This window comes from Argopecten irradians, chromosome 4, assembly GCF_041381155.1.
Source record: "Argopecten irradians isolate NY chromosome 4, Ai_NY, whole genome shotgun sequence".
NCBI classification, from domain to species: domain Eukaryota; kingdom Metazoa; phylum Mollusca; class Bivalvia; order Pectinida; family Pectinidae; genus Argopecten; species Argopecten irradians.
The window spans coordinates 20,474,959-20,497,833 of NC_091137.1; the positions used below are offsets into that span (position 1 = coordinate 20,474,959).

At 34.4% G+C, this 22,875-nt stretch overlaps 1 protein-coding gene across 8 annotated transcripts in view; it reads left to right on the plus strand.

Moving 5' to 3' along the window:
- The first annotated feature begins 9 nt into the window (after nt 1-9).
- LOC138320901 (axonemal dynein light chain domain-containing protein 1-like) overlaps nt 10-22,875 on the plus strand; it is a 36,892-nt gene continuing 14,026 nt past the window's right edge. For 2 of the 8 annotated variants that reach the window (XM_069264196.1, XM_069264203.1), the window contains exons 1-22: nt 10-110; nt 1,474-1,569; nt 2,639-2,814; nt 3,639-3,739; nt 3,867-3,975; nt 4,548-4,633; nt 4,995-5,051; nt 5,337-5,445; nt 5,606-5,680; nt 5,946-6,040; nt 6,319-6,411; nt 6,575-6,641; nt 6,787-6,945; nt 7,199-7,467; nt 12,245-12,286; nt 13,179-13,260; nt 13,607-13,789; nt 16,201-16,252; nt 16,689-16,721; nt 17,420-17,636; nt 18,206-18,232; nt 19,545-19,638. In XM_069264196.1, the coding sequence (XP_069120297.1) occupies nt 1,476-1,569; nt 2,639-2,814; nt 3,639-3,739; nt 3,867-3,975; nt 4,548-4,633; nt 4,995-5,051; nt 5,337-5,445; nt 5,606-5,680; nt 5,946-6,040; nt 6,319-6,411; nt 6,575-6,641; nt 6,787-6,945; nt 7,199-7,467; nt 12,245-12,286; nt 13,179-13,260; nt 13,607-13,789; nt 16,201-16,252; nt 16,689-16,721; nt 17,420-17,636; nt 18,206-18,232; nt 19,545-19,638 (2,220 nt within the window). In that variant the 5' untranslated portion in view covers nt 10-110; nt 1,474-1,475. The remainder of the gene's footprint in view (nt 111-1,473; nt 1,570-2,638; nt 2,815-3,638; nt 3,740-3,866; nt 3,976-4,547; nt 4,634-4,994; nt 5,052-5,336; nt 5,446-5,605; nt 5,681-5,945; nt 6,041-6,318; nt 6,412-6,574; nt 6,642-6,786; nt 6,946-7,198; nt 7,468-12,244; nt 12,287-13,178; nt 13,261-13,606; nt 13,790-16,200; nt 16,253-16,688; nt 16,722-17,419; nt 17,637-18,205; nt 18,233-19,544; nt 19,639-22,875) is intronic. The other 6 variants (XM_069264198.1, XM_069264204.1, XM_069264197.1 and 3 more) reach the window with 5 other exon arrangements.

The window sequence follows — 22,875 nt, forward strand, 5'->3', positions numbered from 1 at the left end:
ACAACAAATGTTTGTTCCTGAAATAACTTCCGCTTCCGTTTTCCTTGACAACACTGTAAATTAAGATGGCGCCGGAGACGGCTGACTGAACTGACGATCAATATAAACAGGTATAATATTTATCAGAACATACATTTTATGAGCCCCTGGTATTCGTTTTTGCTTGATATGCACATACTTTGCCTTGTTGTGATGTTTATCGCCTGAATAGAGAATGATATTTGAATGTTTAGGTCCACTCAAAAAGAACATTGCTGAACCCTGATTTGCACTGATTTCAGGATCATTGAGACTGAATTTGCGTTTGTAATGTTATATTTATTTCAATAAGTAATCTTCTTGCATCTGTAGCATATTAATACTGTGCTTTGCGATATCCGTATTTGAAACCCAATCTGACTTTATCAGCTGTATTAGAATAAAAATAAATGTTTTTCTTATTTCTTTCTATTCATTTTTCTTTAATGTCTGTATTCATCACAACTTTGTTAATTTTGTATAACAAGGATTCACTAGAGCAAACTGCTATTTAAGCAAAGTAATTTTGGTTGATGATCTAACTGATATTGTAGTGGAAAAGATATCACTTTCTGACCGACTTTTCATATTAGAAACATTGAAAAATTGTAAACACTTAAACCACATCACAGAAAAAAACACCATATCACAGGTTAGCAATTCTATATTGCACGATTTAAAAGAGATATTTAGAAACAAGTTAACAGGTGACTGTGAGAAAGACCAAAAATATTGCCAAAAATAAACATACAGAAGAAAATTAGGAATAAGGTAACTTAATAAACTCCTTCAAATCAAAACCCAATGAACATTGGAGAAATCTGCATATGAAGTTCACACCTGACTGCTATTAACTAACGTTAGGTTATTGTACAAACCTTACTTGAAATAATGAGTGATTTATTTTAGTGTCACTGTGTCGCTAAATAAGAATCCCAGATTTCATACCAATATCACATGATAGGAAGATAAAGATATATCATGCAATCACTACTATTGTCATAAATTTCTAAGTAATGATCCAGTCTAGGATGATAGTTGATTAATTGCAGTGTCAAAACTTATTGTGAAAAGCAAACAGGACTCAAAGGTGTAAGCTAGTGAAATTGTTTGGCTGCTTACCAGAATTTGCTTCTTTTAAACCTTTTAAAACTTTTAATTGTGAGCAGTGATTTTAAAATATACATAATGTAAATTGTCACCTCATTGCGCAACAAGAAGAGGATCAAGGACAAAACCAAATATAGGTCGGCCTTACAAGTCAACGACTTACAATGACTGGTGAACAGTGTGAAGAGTGTGAAGAGAAACGAAAATTTGAAAATTAGCGATTGGCTTTGTAACATGTGACCAGTCTTCAATCTTCATGTTGGTCAAGATATGTCTTTGTTTAGATATTTGGAAAAAAAGATGATTTTTTTTTATATACCAGTAATTGGTTTTTTTCATATTAAGAAATGATGAGTACAGCTTTAGAACCTCGTCAGGATAGTTTTCATGGTGGAACATCTTATGGTACACCAAGAGGACAAGAAATCATGCAGAAGGAAGGTAAAATAATTAGTTTTATTACATACTCGATATATACCTAATTTCGGTCTATATTAAGTAATGCTTCTTTACCACCTAAATCTATTGTCTGTACATAATTATAATGTACTAATGTAATCTTGTTGTAGAGCTCTGCTGTGTGATTTTTTCAATCAATTTCAATATTTTATCTAGTGGTATTAATTGATGACATTCTTTCACTTTTTGCTTTATATAAAGTATGACACATTACCCTTAAAGTCCCTTGAAATCCTAGATTTGTTACTGTGAAATCATTTATTAACGTTGGGCTCAATTTTCGTTGATTTTAAAAATTTTATTATTTAATGGCACTTAAATTTGTGGATAAGACCTTACACATAACTGTTAAAATACAGTTGACACTATCACCTGTACTGTGTGATTGCTTAAGTGGAACTAAGCTCTACCACACACCACCGTTACAATCACAAGCTAGAGTCGGTGCTCAACTAATGTATTTACATGTGTGTCCATCAAACAACTATCATGTCACATTGATAGATGTATGATATTCTGAATCAATTTATACGTTGCTACATGTAGAAAAGTCTACGAAATTCTGAAAACTATCCTTGTTTGAATCATACTTTCCGACTTTGAACTTGTATGTTTCTCCCCAAAATAGACTTTATGTAGTGAGGTACTAATCATCCTACAATGTATGAATGCATAAACTTACATAACATTGGTATACATTCATTAAAAAGATCCATTTTCGTGGGGACATAAATTCGTTGATTTTGGTCAAAAAATGAAATCCACAAAAATGAAACCCCCACGAAAATTAATGATTTCACAGTAATACATGTACTTGTATTTAATATATATTTATGCATTATTCAGCATTTGTATCAAAACTGTATTTTGCAAATGTGAAAAAAATGTGGAAGAATTGGGAAGTTACACTCTAAACACATACATTGTAGAAACGGTACCATTCTGATGAATTCATCTCACAATATCTGATGATTAGCAGGATGCTTTCAATATACAATATATATCACTCGCATAGTGTAACACATATTGTTAAAGTGATTGTACATTGTAGGTCTACTGCCGGAGCTGAAAAACAGTGAAAACAGAGTTGACCGCACCAAGCCACTCCCTACTTCTTTACAGAGTGACTTTTTACCTGAAGATGTTCTGTTCGCTCTCACACAGCCTCCACCTGTTAGGGATCAATTGGGGCCTCCTAACAGGGCCAGGAACCTCAACACCACCTCGGTAAGTAAACCAGGTCCCATATTAGGGGGCAAAAATCTAGGCCTCCAAAAAAGGGCAACACTACCTCTGTAAGTAAACCAAACTCCATATCGGGGGGCAAGAATCTAGGCCTCCAAAAAAGGGCAACACCACCTCTGTAAGTAAACCAAACTCCATATCAGGGGGCAAGAAACTAGACCTCTTATCAAGGGCAACACTACCTCTGTAAGTAAACCAAACTCCATATTAGGGGGCAAGAAACTAGACCTCTTATCAAGGGCAACACTACCTCTGTAAGTAAACAAGGCACTTCAAAAGGGACCAGAAACCTAAAACACTAGCTAGATAAATGAAATACTAGCACTTCATTTTAAGAGGTTAGAAACCTCAACAACAAGTTAGTTAAGAGAGCCTTTGATAAAAGACAAGAAACTTCATCTTATCTAAATAAGGTACCAGGTGACCTTTATGCCCGGCAAGGAACCTTGGTACCACCAAAGCAGTCTAGTTGATAGCCAGGCCATCAGTATTCAGGGTTGCAAAACACAACACCACATCTGATTTTTGCAAGTTGAATAAGTTAAGACACCATTCAGTAATCTAGGCACTTCAATATATCAAAATTTTTTTTATACCTACTTGTTCATTTAAGTAGGCTCATATACAAGGTAAGAAGCCCAAATGCTACCTCCTTAAGGCAAGTAGGTTCTTTTTACAGAACGATTCAGATAGCTTAACACCACCTCATTTGTTCAAATAGTTTGAAATACTCCATGTACTTTTCTATTTTAATGAAACAAAAGTACACAAGTTTGCAATGATTGTTATGATTATTCCTGTACCAGGTCCAGACTCGTCCACCACCTGCCAGTGTTTGGGGCCACAAGAGACGGGAACGCTTCAAGCATCTCACAGAAAATACACCATGTGTGTGTGGAGCTGGCAAGTGAGTAAAATGTTTATTATAAAGGGAGCCACAACAGCAATTTGACTTTAACTATTAAACCATTTTAGGTAGCTGTATCATTAGAGAAGAAAATGTGTCTCTCATTATAAATCTCTGTTTGTTATAGTGATATATCCTTTCTGTATGATGTCCCCAAACCGGAGGTGGGACTGGAACGGCCAGACAATATTGATAAAAGCCAAGTGAGGAAGGAACATCTAGATAAACAGAGAAAGGTCAGTCACTGGTCCTAGTTCACTCAGAAATCATTGGTCCAATAAGAGGCTATTTGTGGGGATTCATTTGATCATCAATGGTTTTGTTTTCTTGTGTTAATATAAACAAAGAAAGTCACGACCTCCCCAATGTGACTGCAAATGTATATGTAGAGTGTTTTGGGAAGCTGCAGTTGTTTGTTATTGTTTCTTTGTAATTATAATACTGAATGTATAGTGCCACCTCAATGAAGTATAGAGCTGGAAATCACATCTATATGTAAGATATTAATGTATGCAGTTGTGATAATAAACAGCTTATATTGGCTGTTTTGTAAAAATATAAGACATTTGTTATATAAAAAATAATTTCAAATTAATGTCAAAAGAATAACAAAACAGGCACAATGCCTGTATCAGTCTTCTATTACTTCCATTTAGGCTTGAGAGATGATGTGTTTCAATTCATTATTTCTACTCTTTGGTTTGTATGTATGGGGATTTAATATAATTGTCAACACAATGTTACTCATTTTAATACCCCAGATTTAGAGTTACTGTATTTTTTATAAGACTATTTTTATCTATTTCAGCCCTTAGTATTGCCAGATACCCTCATTCCTGATGAATACCACATTGTCAAAAACAAGGGTGTTATGGGAATTGAGTTTCATGAAGAGTAAGTTTTGGTAACTCTTTAGAAATAACTTGAAGTTTTTAAAATGGTTCTATTTAAGTAAAAATGGTTTGAACAATATGATTAATCACATCTTATATTAACCTTGACCATAAGTGCATTATTGAACTTTATTTTTAAAGTGAATCAAGGGTTAAACCCCAGAATAAGTTCTGAACAATTACTATCTACCAGGTAAGTATAGTGTAGCTCAAAATACATTTCTTTTTAAATGAGGCAGCTGTATTTGGGATTAGGACTCATAATGTACTTTTAATGATAAATCATAATAAACAAACCTTTTGAGAGGTATAGATATAATAGACATTCAGCCATTATCTTTTCTATAATTTATCTTTTTCAGTAAATACAGTAACCAGGTTGAAGACCATGAGAAACATTTGGTCATGTTTCCCTCCATGTAAGTAGTTTCTTATCCATGTAAATCTGGTCTTTGTTCATTGGTGCAATATAGATAATTGACAGATAATTTATACAAGTTGAGCTTTAATATAAGTAATGCCATGTTTGCTGAACTGTTAATTGAACTTAATATAATGATAATATTCTCTTACTGTGTCCCATATTTATCATTTCAAGACATGTTTGTAAGGATCCAGTATTATTTGGAATCAAACTGTTACTTGTGTGACTGGTATTTTATACTGGATATATATAAATACATGATGTGTGCTTTGATTTGAAGGAAACCATCCAGTCGATATGAGGTATTACAACTGAAGAAAACTTTGGGGGAGATGTTAGACAGAGCCGGAGTGAATGATGCAGAAAAGGAAATCAAAGGTCCCACTCAGGTAATTTTATTTATCAAATGTCCCTCTCGGGTAAATTAATCATGGGGTCAAGCTCAGGTAAATTTATTAAAGGGTCATTAAGATAAATTCATTAAAGGAGTCATTTGGGTAATCTGTGAAGGATCCGCTCTAACGAAGAGTTTCAATTGTTTGTCTACAGATGCACAATTTGATGGAGCTGATAAAGAAAGAACAGGACATCTATAATGTGGTCTTCCATGAACTTATCAGACAGGTTGGTAGGCTTACTTATACCTTTTGTTGTGGGGTTTCACATACTGACGTACTGTTACTAATGAACAATTAAACTTTAATTATAGTATCTGACATCAACTTACTGGCAGTATAATGTATTAATATAACATAAGATAAGACTGGCCTAGAAGATCAAACTTGCAGCTTTATATGGTGATACATTGTGTCCTGCGGATTGGGGTTAGTAATTATACTTGAGTGGTCATGTTAAGTTTGAAGATGACTAATTAAGTTTTTCTCTACAGACCAGTGTTGAGTGCGTAGAACGAGGGGAACTCCTAGCTGACTTACGCCTCAAGTACAAAGAGTTACTCAACAAGGTCCCTCTTCAGATCAAAAGGTAGGTTTATCTCTACTGTAGATACTGTCACCTTGTATCAGTCTCCATGTCCTGATAGAGTCGGGGATAATGGGTAAAGAAGGTACAATTTGTTTATATGGATTGATAGGGAAATCATGAAAATTATACATGAGAAATATCAATTAGAGTATGGACAGATAGCAGGCGGATCATGCTGTGTTGTAATGTTAAGAACATGTTTAATGTTGAGAACATGTTTAATGTTGAGAAACATAAAATTTTAAAAAGCTGAACCATTTGTTAATGATGTGTTGTAGTTTACATGAGGAAGTAATGGCCCAGAGAGCTTTAGATCGCAGACTGACAGAGGAACTGATGAGATTTAAATCTACCATCAGCATTTTGACCAGGTAAGATTTGGTGGATTAGACTTTAAACTTGGATAATAATCCTCTGAATATTTGACCAAACAATGACTTTCATCTCATATTGTGTGTATATAGGAGGTTAAGGAGGGTGAATTAAAGACAAATGAAACTGTCCATGTTTTATTGTTTTAATTGTTGTTTACAGTGAACTGTCTGCAGTCAAAGAACATGACCGTAAAGTTACCAAGGAAGCGGCTCAGGCACAGGAGGATGTAAGTATTCAGTTGTCATGGTTCCCCAACATTTTCTTTAAATTTCATTTTTAATCCTAACAAGATGATGTATTGTATTCTTGTTATTCCACAAGAAAAGATTGATTGTAACATGTAACTAACCTAATGTTGCCTTCTTTGACAGCTGCGGACTGCCCTGATGGAAGCTCAGAAAAATGCAAGTCTTTTAGCAGAGTACCATGACCTTTATGAACTTCAGCGTAAACGTTTGGAAGGCCAGGTTCTCATGCTGACGGAGGAAAGGGAACTGTGGAGTCAGGCTGCCTATAGTTTAGCTCTGAAGGTAAGTCACATTACTCAACTGGAAAAGGGTAGATTCATTTAATTCATGTACAAATACAAATATTATATCACAACAATTAAATCTAAGTGTATGTAAATGCTAATCATGCAATTGGGGCAGGGGTATGAATTACCAATTTGATTATAACAGTTTCTATTTGAATTTGACTTTTAAATGATAATTTTTATCAGTCATTCATAAATATACATGGCTATACCGTTAATTGTTAAACCAGAAATGTCTGTGTTGGTAGGTGACACAAGAGGCAAATCTTGTCACAGCCAAACGATTACATGTCAGTGAAAAATCCTGGGCAAAGCTTGCCACACACTTCACCATTCTCCTCAGCGACAAAGACACAGAACTCCTGGCTAAACTTCAAGGCCATGTGGAGAAGTGGCGTGACCTTGTGGAAGACTTCAACATGGTGTTGATCACCCGTGAAGAGGAAATGAAAACCAACATCAGCGGTCTACGCAGTGGCATCGAACGGTGGATGCATGATATCAGAAACCTTTGTTTGTAAGTGGAGATTTAAATTGTTTGTAATGTTTTTTCACAACCACACATTATGCACATTATAGTATTTTTGTTTTGGTGAAATCACTTAGAACAGTAAAATGAACTTGTTTTCACATTAGAGATCACGACTGTATCCTCGTCTGTAGCTGGTTTTGTAAGTGAGATGGTATCACCAGTTGTTTATCAATATCAATGCACACTCACAGTAAATTTTGGTTTTTATGTAAGTACACTGTACAATGTTTTTAATTATGTGTAATTCTTGTTAAGATCATCATTGAGTTTTACAGCACAAGATCCTTCACTTCAATTAGAAACCTGTTGTTAGATAGCACAAATTTGATAAATGATTTGTTGTGTTGTTTTCTAGAACTAGAAGGAGGTAAGAAATAGAAGTGATAGTCTAATGTCTCTCCAAAATTCTCATAAAAATATCCTGAACATTATGTTTCCTTCCCTGGTTAGTGGTTTCTAATGACAGACATGATTGTATAGATATAGACCTTCCATCCCACATACTGGTTAGTATAGACTGATCCTGATCTTTCCTCCACATACTGGGTTATTTTAATTATAGACCTTCTATATTGGGCTAGTATAGTTAAAGACATTCTATATTGGGTTAGTATAATTATAGCCCATCTATATTGGGTTAATATATAGACCTTCTATGTTGGGTTATTTAGAGCTTCCTACACTGGATTAGAAGAAAGATCTTCCCAAGTTCTGTTGGGTTAGTAGACCTTCCCATCCCTATACTGAATTAATTACTTGAACTTGTATATAGACCTTCCCACCCCTTTACTGGGGTGGTATATAGACCTTCTCCTATATTTGTTTAGTAGATAGACCTTCCCAACCCAAAACTTTGATAAGTAGATAGACCTTCTTACCCTACACATGGTTTGTGTTAAGACCTCCATATCACTATACTGGGCTAGTATATAGACCTTTCCTTTCCTACTTTGGGTTAATTATAGACCTTCCCACCCCTATATTGAGTTAGTATATAGACCTTTCCTTCCCTACTTTGGGTTAGTTATAGACCTTCCCACCCCTATATTGAGTTAGTATATAGACCTTTCCTTCCCTACTTTGGGTTAATTGATAGACCTTCCCACCCCTATATTGAGTAAGTATATAGACCTTTCCTTCCCTACTTTGGGTTAATTGATAGACCTTCCCACCCCTATATTGAGTTAGTATATAGACCTTTCCTTCCCTACTTTGGTTAATTGATAGACCTTCCCACCCCTATATTGAGTTAGTATATAGACCTTTCCTTCCCTACTTTGGGTTAATTGATAGACCTTCCCACCCCTATATTGAGTAAGTATATAGACATTTCTTTCCCTACTTTGGGTTAGTTATAGACCTTCCCACCCCTATATTGAGTTAGTATATAGACATTTCCTTCCTTACTTTGGGTTAGTTATAGACCTTCCAACCCCTATATTGAGTTAGTATATAGACCTTACCTTCCCTACTTTGGGTTAGTTATAGACCTTCCCACCCCTATATTGAGTTAGTATATAGACATTTACTTCCTTACTTTGGGTTAGTTATAGACCTTCCCACCCCTATATTGAGTTAGTATATAGACATTTCCTTCCCTACTTTGGGTTAGTTATAGACCTTCCCACCCCTATATTGAGTTAGTATATAGACATTTCCTTCCCTACTTTGGGTTAGTTATAGACCTTCCCACCCCTATATTGAGTTAGTATATAGACATTTCCTTCCCTACTTTTGGTTAGTTATAGACCTTCCCACCCCTATATTGAGTTAGTATATAGACATTTCCTTCCTTACTTTGGGTTAGTTATAGACCTTCCCACCCCTATATTGAGTTACTATATAGACATTTCCTTCTCCTACTTTGGGTTAATTGATAGACCTTCCCACCCCTATATTGAGTTAGTATATAGACAATTCCTTCCCTACTTTGAGTTAGTTGATAGACCTTCCCACCCCTATATTGAGTTAGTATATAGACATTTCCTTCCTTACTTTGGGTTAGTTATAGACCTTCCCACCCCTATATTGAGTTACTATATAGACATTTCCTTCTCCTACTTTGGGTTAATTGATAGACCTTCCCACCCCTATATTGAGTAAGTATATAGACAATTCCTTCCCTACTTTGAGTTAGTTGATAGACCTTCCAACCCCTATATTGAGTTAGTATATAGACATTTCCTTCCTTACTTTGGGTTAGTTATAGACCTTCCCACCCCTATATTGAGTTAGTATATAGACATTTCCTTCTCCTACTTTGGGTTAATTGATAGACCTTCCCACCCCTATATTGAGTAAGTATATAGACAATTCCTTCCCTACTTTGAGTTAGTTGATAGACCTTCCAACCCCTATATTGAGTTAGTATATAGACCTTATCTTCCCTACTTTGGGTTAGTTATAGACCTTCCCACCCCTATATTGAGTTAGTATATAGACATTTCCTTCCCTACTTTGGGTTAGTTATAGACCTTCCCACCCCTATATTTAGTTAGTATATAGACATTTCCTTCCTTACTTTGGGTTAGTTATAGACCTTCCCACCCCTATATTGAGTTAGTATATAGACATTTCCTTCCCTACTTTGGGTTAGTTATAGACCTTCCCACCCCTATATTGAGTTAGTATATAGACATTTCCTTCCTTACTTTGGGTTAGTTATAGACCTTCCCACCCCTATATTGAGTTACTATATAGACATTTCCTTCTCCTACTTTGGGTTAATTGATAGACCTTCCCACCCCTATATTGAGTAAGTATATAGACAATTCCTTCCCTACTTTGAGTTAGTTGATAGACCTTCCCACCCCTATATAGTTGAGTTAGTATATAGACATTTCCTTCCTTACTTTGGGTTAGTTATAGACCTTCCCACCCCTATATTGAGTTACTATATAGACATTTCCTTCTCCTACTTTGGGTTAATTGATAGACCTTCCCACCCCTATATTGAGTAAGTATATAGACAATTCCTTCCCTACTTTGAGTTAGTTGATAGACCTTCCAACCCCTATATTGAGTTAGTATATAGACCTTATCTTCCCTACTTTGGGTTAGTTATAGACCTTCCCACCCCTATATTGAGTTAGTATATAGACATTTCCTTCTCCTACTTTGGGTTAATTGATAGACCTTCCCACCCCTATATTGAGTAAGTATATAGACAATTCCTTCCCTACTTTGGGTTAGTTGATAGACCTTCCAACCCCTATATTGAGTTAGTATATAGTCCTTACCTTCCCTATTTTGGGTTAGTTATAGACCTTCCCACCCCTATATTGAGTTAGTTTATAGACATTTCCTTCCTTACTTTGGGTTAGTTATAGACCTATCCACCCCTATATTGAGTTAGTATATAGACCATTACTTCTATATACTGGATTAGTTTAGACCTTCCCACCCCTACACTGGGTTAAATCTTAGTAGATAGATTTTCCCACCCTTACACTGGCTTAGTATAGTCTCGCATTCCCCAGACTCTTGCCTCTGAAGGAGACAAGCCAAATGAGAGTCAGGTCTAATTTGTGTTTGAATTTTGCAACCAACAGAGGACGCATTGAAACAGTAAGAAAACATAAACAGCTGCAAACAAAAACCATTTTACATGTACTTGGTGTATAACAACATCCTGAAAAATGGTGATTTGCATAATTTCTTTTGATCAAAAATCCATTTATCATTGTTCAACTGTGGCTGGCAGGGCTTTTTCCATTTGATAACCATCATTCAAAAAGAAAATATTTGTGGGTGTTTTTAATATGTGTTTCTATCAGCCAATAAAAATCTTTACCAATTTCCCAATAAGCCTTGATCTGAAATCACAAAATAGAAATGCGAACCAGATCAGACTCTCCATTACGGCAAGAGTCTGGAGAAATAAAGACTGGATTCGTTTTTACCTTTCCACACCTGAATTTGAACGAATCAAGTCTTTACTATTCCACTTATTTTTTTCATTTTGCCATCAAATGAATTTTTAAAGCTACATGTATTTTATTTTTTCCCTATATTCTTCATTTTAGTAGAATCATCAGAGAAAGTCCAAATTACTTAAGTTGTATTTTCAAAATTCATACCTGTACTTTTCATTTTTTTGTCATCATTTTCCACCTACCTTTTTTCAGAAAGTCTGCTCTTTCTCAGTACTTAGTTATCCTGTTCATAGAAACCTCACGTTTTAATGAGAATTCATCAAATTATTGAGCTTCAGTGATGTCACTTTATGATGCGAAGAAAATTCTGTGCTTCAGAATGATATTGTTTATAATATTTGTGTTCGTCCTTATTAAATCAGCCCAATAGGCTGCGGACTAAAATAGCTATGACTGTAAACTGTAAAGAGATATACTATCAAAATAAAATCTAAGTTGAAAAAAAAATCCAAGAAATAAGTTAAACTGATGATTGCAATTAAAATAATATTGAAATGCATAACTTATCAACTTGAGTTCTCATGTAACCTCTTGTTCTTCTGATACTAGATATTTTCTTATTAATATTTCTTTTTCTATTTTTTGGTGACTGGGTAGTCTTGATTTAAAAATAAGTTCTCAGGTTAATTGCATATCAACACGCTTTGTATGCTGTTCCATATCTGTCAAATGATGAAAATTATTTGAAAATTGTGTGAGGCAGGTTGAAAATGACACTAGACTGATTTTGTGAGGGACAGGGAGGACATGTCACTGAACTGATGTCATGTTTGTGTAACAAGACAAAAGTCCTAACATAAGGTTGATGAGTGTATGATTTATTACAGGGATTCAGACTCAGATGTCACCAGTAGACTTAAGTCTGCCAGGTATAGAGTGATGAAATCTGCCTAACAGGATTTGGCTTATTGTTCAATGTTTAGTGACTTCACTAATAGTACTTTTTTGTGTTTGTTCTTAAAGTTAATTCCTTCTTGTTAACAGCTTGAGAGATTTTTAAGGAGATTAAGTTATGTTGTTGTTTAACTGTTATGAATTTTCAGTGTTGTCTTGATGTATTTATTTAACTATGAGTGATTTAAAAACAAGCAGAGCTCAAAGTAACACATATTATTTTGTAAGCTTACATGACATGTTGGTAATATACTTTTTTGTATTGTTAGAGATATTCAAAAGATCATTTTGTAAAAACTACTATGGTATTATTTTGAAATTCTGCATAAAATGTCTTTAAACAGAGATGAAAATATTTCCATGTCAATCAAATAATGTACCACACATACACTTGCAACAAATTTGTGGTTATAACAAAGTGATTTTTATTCCCTGTTCACGTTCCAATAAGTTGCCTGTAATATGTATAGCTAAACATGCTTTTGACAAAGCGATTTTGTTGATCCCCAGGGATTCATTATAACCATGTTTTGTTTGTAGTTGATTACACATCAACATATTTATTAGGTAATATGGATAATAGAATAAGAGGCAACTAACTTAAGATGTTACACATGGCAACCAAAATGGAAATTAATTAGTTTATCATATGGTCATGGAATGAAATTGATAGTATCATTATCCCCACAGCAAAATAATACGCACATAGAAAATATTTCTTGCGTATTATTTTGCTGTAATTGTCGCTATATTTCTGATATATATTATAGTTTCCATAGTTATCCAGGATTTCCCTTAGACTGACATTATTCTGTACATGTAGAGGTGAATTGTTAGCTAATGCTGACTTTACTCCGAAACTTTCAGCACCAAGGACGGCCATTTTATCAAGGCCCCAGAAGATGACCGGCTGCGTATGTTACTGGATGACATTAGAAAGTGGGAGGATGTAAGTTTAATCTTTAACTGTCTCGTCAGGTTCATCACTAAAGTTACTGGTGTTGTGTCATCACCTCAAGTACTTTCGTTAATTTGATGTAATGAAAGGCAAATGATAATTAAGTGATCACTGATATCAGGAAATTGAGGGATGTATTTATAATCTGTTTCATATGTTATGCATTTCATAACCTTGTTATTTTTCTTGTGTGTTATGTTTTATACATTTTTCATAACAATAATATTCTTGGAAATGTTATGCTGTTGTATTTTTTTTACACATACATCTTTTAATTGAGTTTATGTTTGAATATGCAGATTGTGTAACAAGTTCTTTAAATTGAAATGACTTCTAGGTTTTGGGTCGAGAATCAGAAAAGTTTGGCGGTGATATACTTCTCAATGGCCAAGAACAGTTGATGGTGATCAGAAGACAGATGGACGGATGGACAGATAACGCCCTCAAAGTCTTCAATCGTCACCGAAAGGAACCCAATGTTAACCATCCAAGTCATGACAGCATGAACATCCTTAATGAGGTATGTCCTTGGTAAACATTAATGAAGTATGTCCTTGTTAAACATTAATGACGTACATTGTATGTCCTTGTTAAACATTAATGAGGTATGTCCTTGGTAAACATTAATGAAGTATGTCCTTGTCAAACATTAATGACGTATGTCCTTGGTAAACATTAATGAAGTATGTCCTTGTTAAACATTAATGACGTACATTGTATGTCCTTGTTAAACATTAATGAGGTATATCCTTGTTAAACATTAATGAAGTATGTCCTTGTTAAACATTAATGATGTACATTGTATGTCCTTGTTAAACATTAATGAGGTGCGTCCTTGTTAAACATTAATGAAGTATCTCCTTGTTAAACATTAATGAGGTGCGTCCTTGGTAAACATTAATGAGGTATGTCCTTGTTAAACATTAATGACGTATGTCCTTGTTAAACAGTAATGAAGTATGTCCTTGTTAAACATTAATGAGGTGCGTCCTTGGTAAACATTAATGAGGTATGTCCTTGTTAAACATTAATGACGTATGTCCTTGTTAAACAGTAATGAAGTATGTCCTTGTTAAACATTAATGAGGTGCGTCCTTGTTAAACATTAATGAAGTATGTCCTTGTTAAACATTAATGAGGTGTGTCCTTGTTAAACAGTAATGAGGTATATCCTTGTTAAACATTAATGAGGTGTGTCCTTGTTAAACATTAATGACGTATGTCCTTGTTAAACATTAATGAAGTATGTTCTTGTTAAACATTAATGACGTATGTCCTTGTTAAACAGTAATGAAGTATGTCCTTGTTAAACAGTAATGATATACATTGTATGTCCTTGCTAAACATTAATGAGGTGCGTCCTTGGTAAACATTAATGAGGTGCGTCCTTGTTAAACATTAATGATGTATGTCCTTGTTAAACATTAATAAGGTGTGTCCTTGTTAAACAGTAATGATATACATTGTATGTCCTTGTTAAACATTAATAAGGTGTGTCCTTGTTAGACATTAATGAGGTGCGTCCTTGTTAAACATTAATGAAGTATGTCCTTGTTAAACATTAATGACGTACATTGTATGTCCTTGTTAAACATTAATAAGGTGTGTCCATGTTAGACATTAATGAGGTGCGTCCTTGGTAAACATTAATGAGGTGCGTCCTTGTTAAACATTAATGAAGTATGTCCTTGTTAAACATTAATGACGTACATTGTATGTCCTTGTTAAACATTAATGACGTATGCCCTTGTTAAACAGTAATGACGTATGTCCTTGTTAAACATTAATGACGTACATTGTATGTCCTTGTTAAACATTAATGACGTATGTCCTTGTTAAACAGTAATGACGTATGTCCTTGTTAAACAGTAATGACGTATGTCCTTGTTAAACAGTAATGACGTATGTCCTTGTTAAACAGTAATGAGGTGCGTCCTTGTTAGACATTAATAAGGTATGTCCTTGTTAAACATTAATAAGGTGTGTCCTTGTTAAACATTAATGAAGTATGTCCTTGTTAAACATTAATAAGGTGTGTCCTTGTTAAATATTAATAAGGTGTGTCCTTGTTAAACATTAATAAGGTGTGTCCTTGTTAAACATTAATAAGGTGTATTTGTTAAACATTAATGAGGTGCGTCCTTGTTAAACATTAATGAAGTATGTCCTTGTTAAACATTAATAAGGTGTGTCCTTGTTAAATATTAATAAGGTGTGTCCTTGTTAAACATTAATAAGGTGTATTTGTTAAACATTAATGAGGTGCGTCCTTGTTAAACATTAATGAAGTATGTCCTTGTTAAACATTAATAAGGTGTGTCCTTGTTAAATAATAATGAAGTATGTCCTTGTTAAACATTAATGAAGTATGTCCTTGTTAAACATTAATGAAGTATGTCCTTGTTAAACATTAATGAGGTATGTCCTTGTTAAACGTTAACGAGGTGTGTCCTTGTTAAACATTAATGAAGTATGTCCTTGTTAAACATTAATAAGGTGTGTCCTTGTTAAACATTAATGAGGTATGTCCTTGTTAAACATTAATGAGGTATGTCCTTGTTAAACATTAATGAAGTATGTCCTTGTTAAACATTAATGACGTATGTCCTTGTTAAACATTAATAAGGTGTGTCCTTGTTAAACATTAATAAGGTGTGTCCTTGTTAAATATTAATGAGGTATGGCCTTGTTAAACATTAATGATGTATGTCCTTGTTAAACATTAATGACGTATGTCCTTGTTAAACATTAATGACGTATGTCCTTGTTAAACATTAATAAGGTGTGTCCTTGTTAAATATTAATGAGGTATGGCCTTATTAAACATTCATAATGACATCCCTAGGGTTTTTTTGGATAGTCATATATTTCAGAGCTTTCACCAAAGCTTTTATTTGAACAGAACTATAGAAATTTTCTTTCTGTTCACAGGAAGTGGAGGAACTTCTCAAACAATTCAACAATAGAATCACAGGAGAAAATGGTAAGATGTTTAGATGATCTTATTATAGATAATGAAACGAAAGTACACCACCACTTCAGGCCATTTTGTGGCTCAATCCATAGGATCATTTAAATTCACCAAAATATGGTACATGTATTATTCAATACTCTTTTGGGTCTATAGGAACTTCAGACAATTTCTTACATGTATAACAATGTTTATTTGTTTTATTACAAAAGCGCAAGTGATAATTCCATCTCATAATTTTAAATCTTGTGTATTTTTACGTGTATGTAAAAAAAACAAAAAAAACAACACACACACAGTAAAACCATTCTATTTTTTTTATCACTTTCATGGCTACTGCCACTTTTCATGAGAACTAAACTTTGTTTAATTATCTTTAAAGATAACAAAACATTAGATGATGTCATAGCAACATATAATATCATTTATTTGAAATTTCCTATGATAGAGAAATGGAGGAAAGTTGTTTTTAAAAAATATGGTAAGCTTTATCATGTTGTGTTTGTTATGTTGATGTTGAAGTTTATAGTTTTAAATGTTTACTTTGATGCAACCTTTACATTACCTGTAGCATTAACTGTTATGCAAATGACTGGATTTTTAAGTTGAGACATTTTATGAATAATAAATATGTTATTTTGTATTGAATTTCTGTATATGTACTTATTTTGGCACAAAAAATGGATTTTGAACAAGTTAGCACAACAATGAATTTACGTATTTGAAATACCTGGTAATTGTTGAATTAAAGAATGCAAATTATAATGAAATCATATTTTATTGCAAATTATCTGGCATAAAGTGATCAGTGCCAAAATAATAACACTTGCAATATTTGTTATCACAATGCATCATTGTTAATTTTACTCAACATACAAGGTATTATGTCATGATTATGATTCATGAAGATTTTAATTTCAAGTCATTTATTATATATTAGTTTTTATTAGTTCGTCAGTATTTAAATATTCTTTTTAATTTAACAAATGAAAAAGCTAAGTTTATAGATATTGGTCATAAATGTGTTAATTTGTTTGAAGTATTGTTGAAAAACTACTTATCCTGCTTATACAGTTAAATTAATTGATAATTACACTGTAAACACAAGTTCTCCAAAGTTAGTGAGTGATACATTTTGGACCTTTTGTTTATTTACAAACTGCATGATCATTGTTGTAGGTGTAGCCCCTAATGCTATCCACTTGTTAAATGCCCTGGAGACGTGGGACATGAGAGTGTCATCAGCACTCAATGGGACGCTGCCTATACACGATAACGAGTGGGGAGCTCTATGTCAACTAATGGAGGAGTGGCTCACGGCCGTCGACGCAGCGTCAAAGTACGTCGGAACCACGCAGAGCGAGGAGGAGAGGGATGAGGGCAAGCCACACACTAGGTACACGAGGTCATGGTGACGTCATAACAAGCTGCTTTACTCTCTAACTTCAAGCTTAAAAATTCCTTCTACCCTGAAGTTTCTCTAATTCCTCCATTATACTCTATATATCTAACTTACTACATTTGTGTAGCAACCACTTTATTTCTAGCCGTAGTCTCTCTGATGCACGATATTTGGAATAATTAGGATATTGTTTGAAATTATAAATAAAAGTTTTACAATTTCCAAGATATCTCTACATGTACATTTTAATGGAATATGTACTTCTTAATGGAATATGGATATAATCAAAATCATAGTATTGGTATCAATATCTATCACTTATATAATTACTCTCAACTCTAATATACAGGAGCACATTGCAATTTTCTAACATGTATATAACCTATTGTGCAACAATATTTCTCTCACTTTCCTTCAAATACAGTGTATATATATACTTTAACTTTAATCTTGTGTGAGGTGAATTATCTTCTGTAGATTTTCCATGACATTACTAATTACTCTTTGTTATCTTGATGTTTTAACTCCGACTAATAATTATATTCTTCTTTATTCATCAAAAGCAGAAAGACATATGGCTGCCCGGCTGGGTAACTATTCCCCACTGTCACCATGTATAAAATATCAATGAAACAAAGATCCAGAAACAGCATACCCAGCTTTGCATGATAATAAAGTTTAAATAATGTTAATAGTCATTGAAAAAATATATACTTATTATAGTATGTTTTTGAGAAGATAATATCAAATATCTGTTAATTATCAAACCATCACTGTCAATTGAACACTTTATCTATCCAAACTAGATTAAAGTCACTTTCAAGCACTTTATCAATCAAGAGCAAACTAAAATCACTGTCAGTCAAGCACTTAATAACCATTCCAAATAAAACAATAATCACTGTCAGTCAATCATTTGGCCGACCAAGATCTCAGCAGCATGACTTAATCACCTGATCATCGCCTGTGTGAGCTAACCATATCCTTCACTCTAATACTATAAACACACATATTTTAGCAGTGTCTTCATTTTAGTGGTACAATCGATGCAGCAGAATGTGGTATAAATGCATAATTACAGTCATGCAAAAAATAATGATGGAGAAAACTACACTTTCTTGATTCTGTTTTATATAGCAGACAATCTTGGTTAACTGTTTCGTCATTGTGTTAATCTCTTAATTATCTGATATATACTAAAATCAGATTTTGCAGTTGCTAAAATCAGGGCACTCAAAAATAAGCTTGTTTACAGTAACTTGCAGTAACCTCTTGGTCCTCTGCATTAACTGAAGTAATTAGCCTTTCTGCCAGGACTAAATTTCAGAGATGGTAAAAATTTTTCCAAATTTAGGAGATAATTTGTTAGTATTCACCCTGCACCTTGATATTTAGTGTTTAAAAATGAAAGAAATTTGAAACAATTTCTCATTTACTTTGCCTTTATCTCTGTTATTTACTCCTGTTAGTGAAGCTAGCTGTACAAAATTCAGTTGAAAATATTGTTGACATTTAGATAAAGATTTGAGTGATTTAGGAGATACACCTATAGTGTAAAGTTTGGTGAATTGACAAAAGAGGTATTTTGAATATGATGCAGACTATCCTTCTTAGTTTTTCTCTCATTTATATTAATTACCCAGTACTAATATTTTAGTGTGTATTTCATAACATTAATCGCATTTCAATAATTCTCTCTATCCTATATGCTGTTCAGATGTATGTTTATTTCCTGTCCTGATGTTATTGCCTTGTTTTCTTTATCCATAACAAGTTATAAAAGTCACCTTATAAGTCAAATTGCTCAGATCCAACTTTTCCATCTATTTCAAATCATCAACACAATCTTAATGCTGTTTACTTATGTACCCGTCTGATTTGTGTATTTACTGTTTGATATAGAATTGAAGTCACAGAAACAATTAAGAAGGTACAGAAATGGACAACAACGGCCACCAATGCCATTGACAGTGAGGATGCCAAGCTAGTAGAACAGGTAATAAAAAGTTCTATAATTAAGTAGTGGGATATATAAAGGACGGTCAGCAATACAATGTATACCGTATTTTCCGGACAATAAACTGCACCTGTGTATAAGCCGCAGAGGCCTTTTTTACGATTTTTTCAGGTTTTGTACACGTATAAGACGCACCGTTATATTAGCCGCACCCAAAAGTTAGGCCCTTGTACTATTATAATGGGAGGTTATCAGCATATGAGAAGATGTTTGCAATACAATGCAATTTATTGATAGGTTGTTAGCAGTGTATGACAGGAAGTTTGTACTACAAAGGTATAGTACATGTAAAGCGAGGTTAGCAGTGTATGACAGGAAGTTTGTACTACAAAGGTATAGTACATGTAAAGCGAGGTTAGCAGTGTATGACAGGAAGTTTGCACTACAAAGGTATAGTACATATAAAGCGAGGTTAGCAGTGTATGACAGGAAGTTTGTACTACAAAGGTATAGTACATGTAAAGCGAGGTTAGCAGTGTATGACAGGAAGTTTGCACTACAAAGGTATATAGTACATGTAAAGCGAGGTTAGCAGTGTATGACAGGAAGTTTGCACTACAAAGGTATATAGTAAGTTATATAAAGCGAGGTTAGCAGTGTATGACAGGAAGTTTGCACTACAAAGGTATAGTACATGTAAAGCGAGGTTAGCAGTGTATGACAGGAAGTTTGTACTACAAAGGTATAGTACATGTAAAGCGAGGTTAGCAGTGTATGACAGGAAGTTTGCACTACAAAGGTATATAGTACATATAAAGCGAGGTTAGCAGTGTATGACAGGAAGTTAGCACTACAAAGGTATATAGTACATGTAAAGCGAGGTTAGCAGTGTATGACAGGAAGTTTGCACTACAAAGGTATAGTACATGTAAAGCGAGGTTAGCAGTGTATGACAGGAAGTTTGCACTACAAAGGTATATAGTATATATAAAGGGAGGTTAGCAGTGTATGACAGGAAGTTTGCACTACAAAGGTATAGTACATGTAAAGCGAGGTTAGCAGTGTATGACAGGAAGTTTGCACTACAAAGGTATAGTACATGTAAAGCGAGGTTAGCAGTGTATGACAGGAAGTTTGCACTACAAAGGTATAGTACATGTAAAGCGAGGTTAGCAGTGTATGACAGGATGTTTGCACTACAAAGGTATAGTACATGTAAAGCAAGGTTAGCAGTGTATGACAGGAAGTTTGCACTACAAAGGTATATAGTACATATAAAGCGAGGTTAGCAGTGTATGACAGGAAGTTTGCACTACAGAGGTATATAGTACATGTAAAGCGAGGTTAGTAGTGTATGACAGGAAGTTTGCACTACAAAGGTATATAGTGCATATAAAGCGAGGTTAGCAGTGTATGACAGGAAGTTTGCACTACAAAGGTATATAGTATATATAAAGCGAGGTTAGCAGTGTATGACAGGAAGTTTGCACTACAAAGGTATAGTACATATAAAGCGAGGTTAGCAGTGTATGACAGGAAGTTTGCACTACAAAGGTATAGTACATATAAAGCGAGGTTAGCAGTGTATGACAGGAAGTTTGCACTACAAAGGTATAGTACATGTAAAGCGAGGTTAGCAGTGTATGACAGGAAGTTTGCACTACAAAGGTATAGTACATGTAAAGCGAGGTTAGCAGTGTATGACAGGAAGTTTGCACTACAAAGGTATATAGTACATATAAAGCGAGGTTAGCAGTGTATGACAGGAAGTTTGCACTACAAAGGTATATAGTATATATAAAGCGAGGTTAGCAGTGTATGACAGGAAGTTTGTACTACAAAGGTATAGTACATGTAAAGCGAGAGAGGTTAGCAGTGTATAGTACAGTGCACTATGGGTTAGTACATGTAAAGCGAGGTTAGCAGTGTATGACAGGAAGTTTGCACTACAAAGGTATATAGTATATATAAAGCGAGGTTAGCAGTGTATGACAGGAAGTTTGCACTACAAAGGTATATAGTACATATAAAGCGAGGTTAGCAGTGTATGACAGGAAGTTTGCACTACAAAGGTATATAGTATATATAAAGCGAGGTTAGCAGTGTATGACAGGAAGTTTGCACTACAAAGGTATATAGTACATATAAAGCGAGGTTAGCAGTGTATGACAGGATGTTTGCACTACAAAGGTATATAGTATATGTAAAGCGAGGTTAGCAGTGTATGACAGGAAGTTTGCACTACAAAGGTATAGTACATGTAAAGCGAGGTTAGCAGTGTATGACAGGATGTTTGCACTACAAAGGTATAGTACATGTAAAGCGAGGTTAGCAGTGTATGACAGGAAGTTTGCACTACAAAGGTAAATATAGTACATATAAAGCGAGGTTAGCAGTGTATGACAGGAAGTTTGCACTACAAAGGTATATAGTATATATAAAGCGAGGTTAGCAGTGTATGACAGGAAGTTTGCACTACAGAGGTATAGTACATATAAAGCGAGGTTAGCAGTGTATGACAGGATGTTTGCACTACAAAGGTATAGTACATGTAAAGCGAGGTTAGCAGTGTATGACAGGAAGTTTGCACTACAAAGGTAATATAGTACATGTAAAGCGAGGTTAGCAGTGTATGACAGGAAGTTTGTACTACAAAGGTATAGTACATGTAAAGCGAGGTTAGCAGTGTATGACAGGAAGTTTGTACTACAAAGGTATAGTACATGTAAAGCGAGGTTAGCAGTGTATGACAGGAAGTTTGCACTACAAAGGTATAGTACATGTAAAGCGAGGTTAGCAGTGTATGACAGGAAGTTTGCACTACAAAGGTATATAGTACATGTAAAGCGAGGTTAGCAGTGTATGACAGGAAGTTTGCACTACAAAGGTATAGTACATGTAAAGCGAGGTTAGCAGTGTATGACAGGAAGTTTGCACTACAAAGGTATAGTACATGTAAAGCGAGGTTAGCAGTGTATGACAGGAAGTTTGTACTACAAAGGTATAGTACATGTAAAGCGAGGTTAGCAGTGTATGACAGGAAGTTTGCACTACAAAGGTATAGTACATGTAAAGCGAGGTTAGCAGTGTATGACAGGAAGTGTGCACTACAAAGGTATAGTACATGTAAAGCGAGGTTAGCAGTGTATGACAGGAAGTTTGCACTACAAAGGTATATAGTACATGTAAAGCGAGGTTAGCAGTGTATGACAGGATGTTTGCACTACAAAGGTATAGTACATATAAAGCGAGGTTAGCAGTGTATGACAGGAAGTT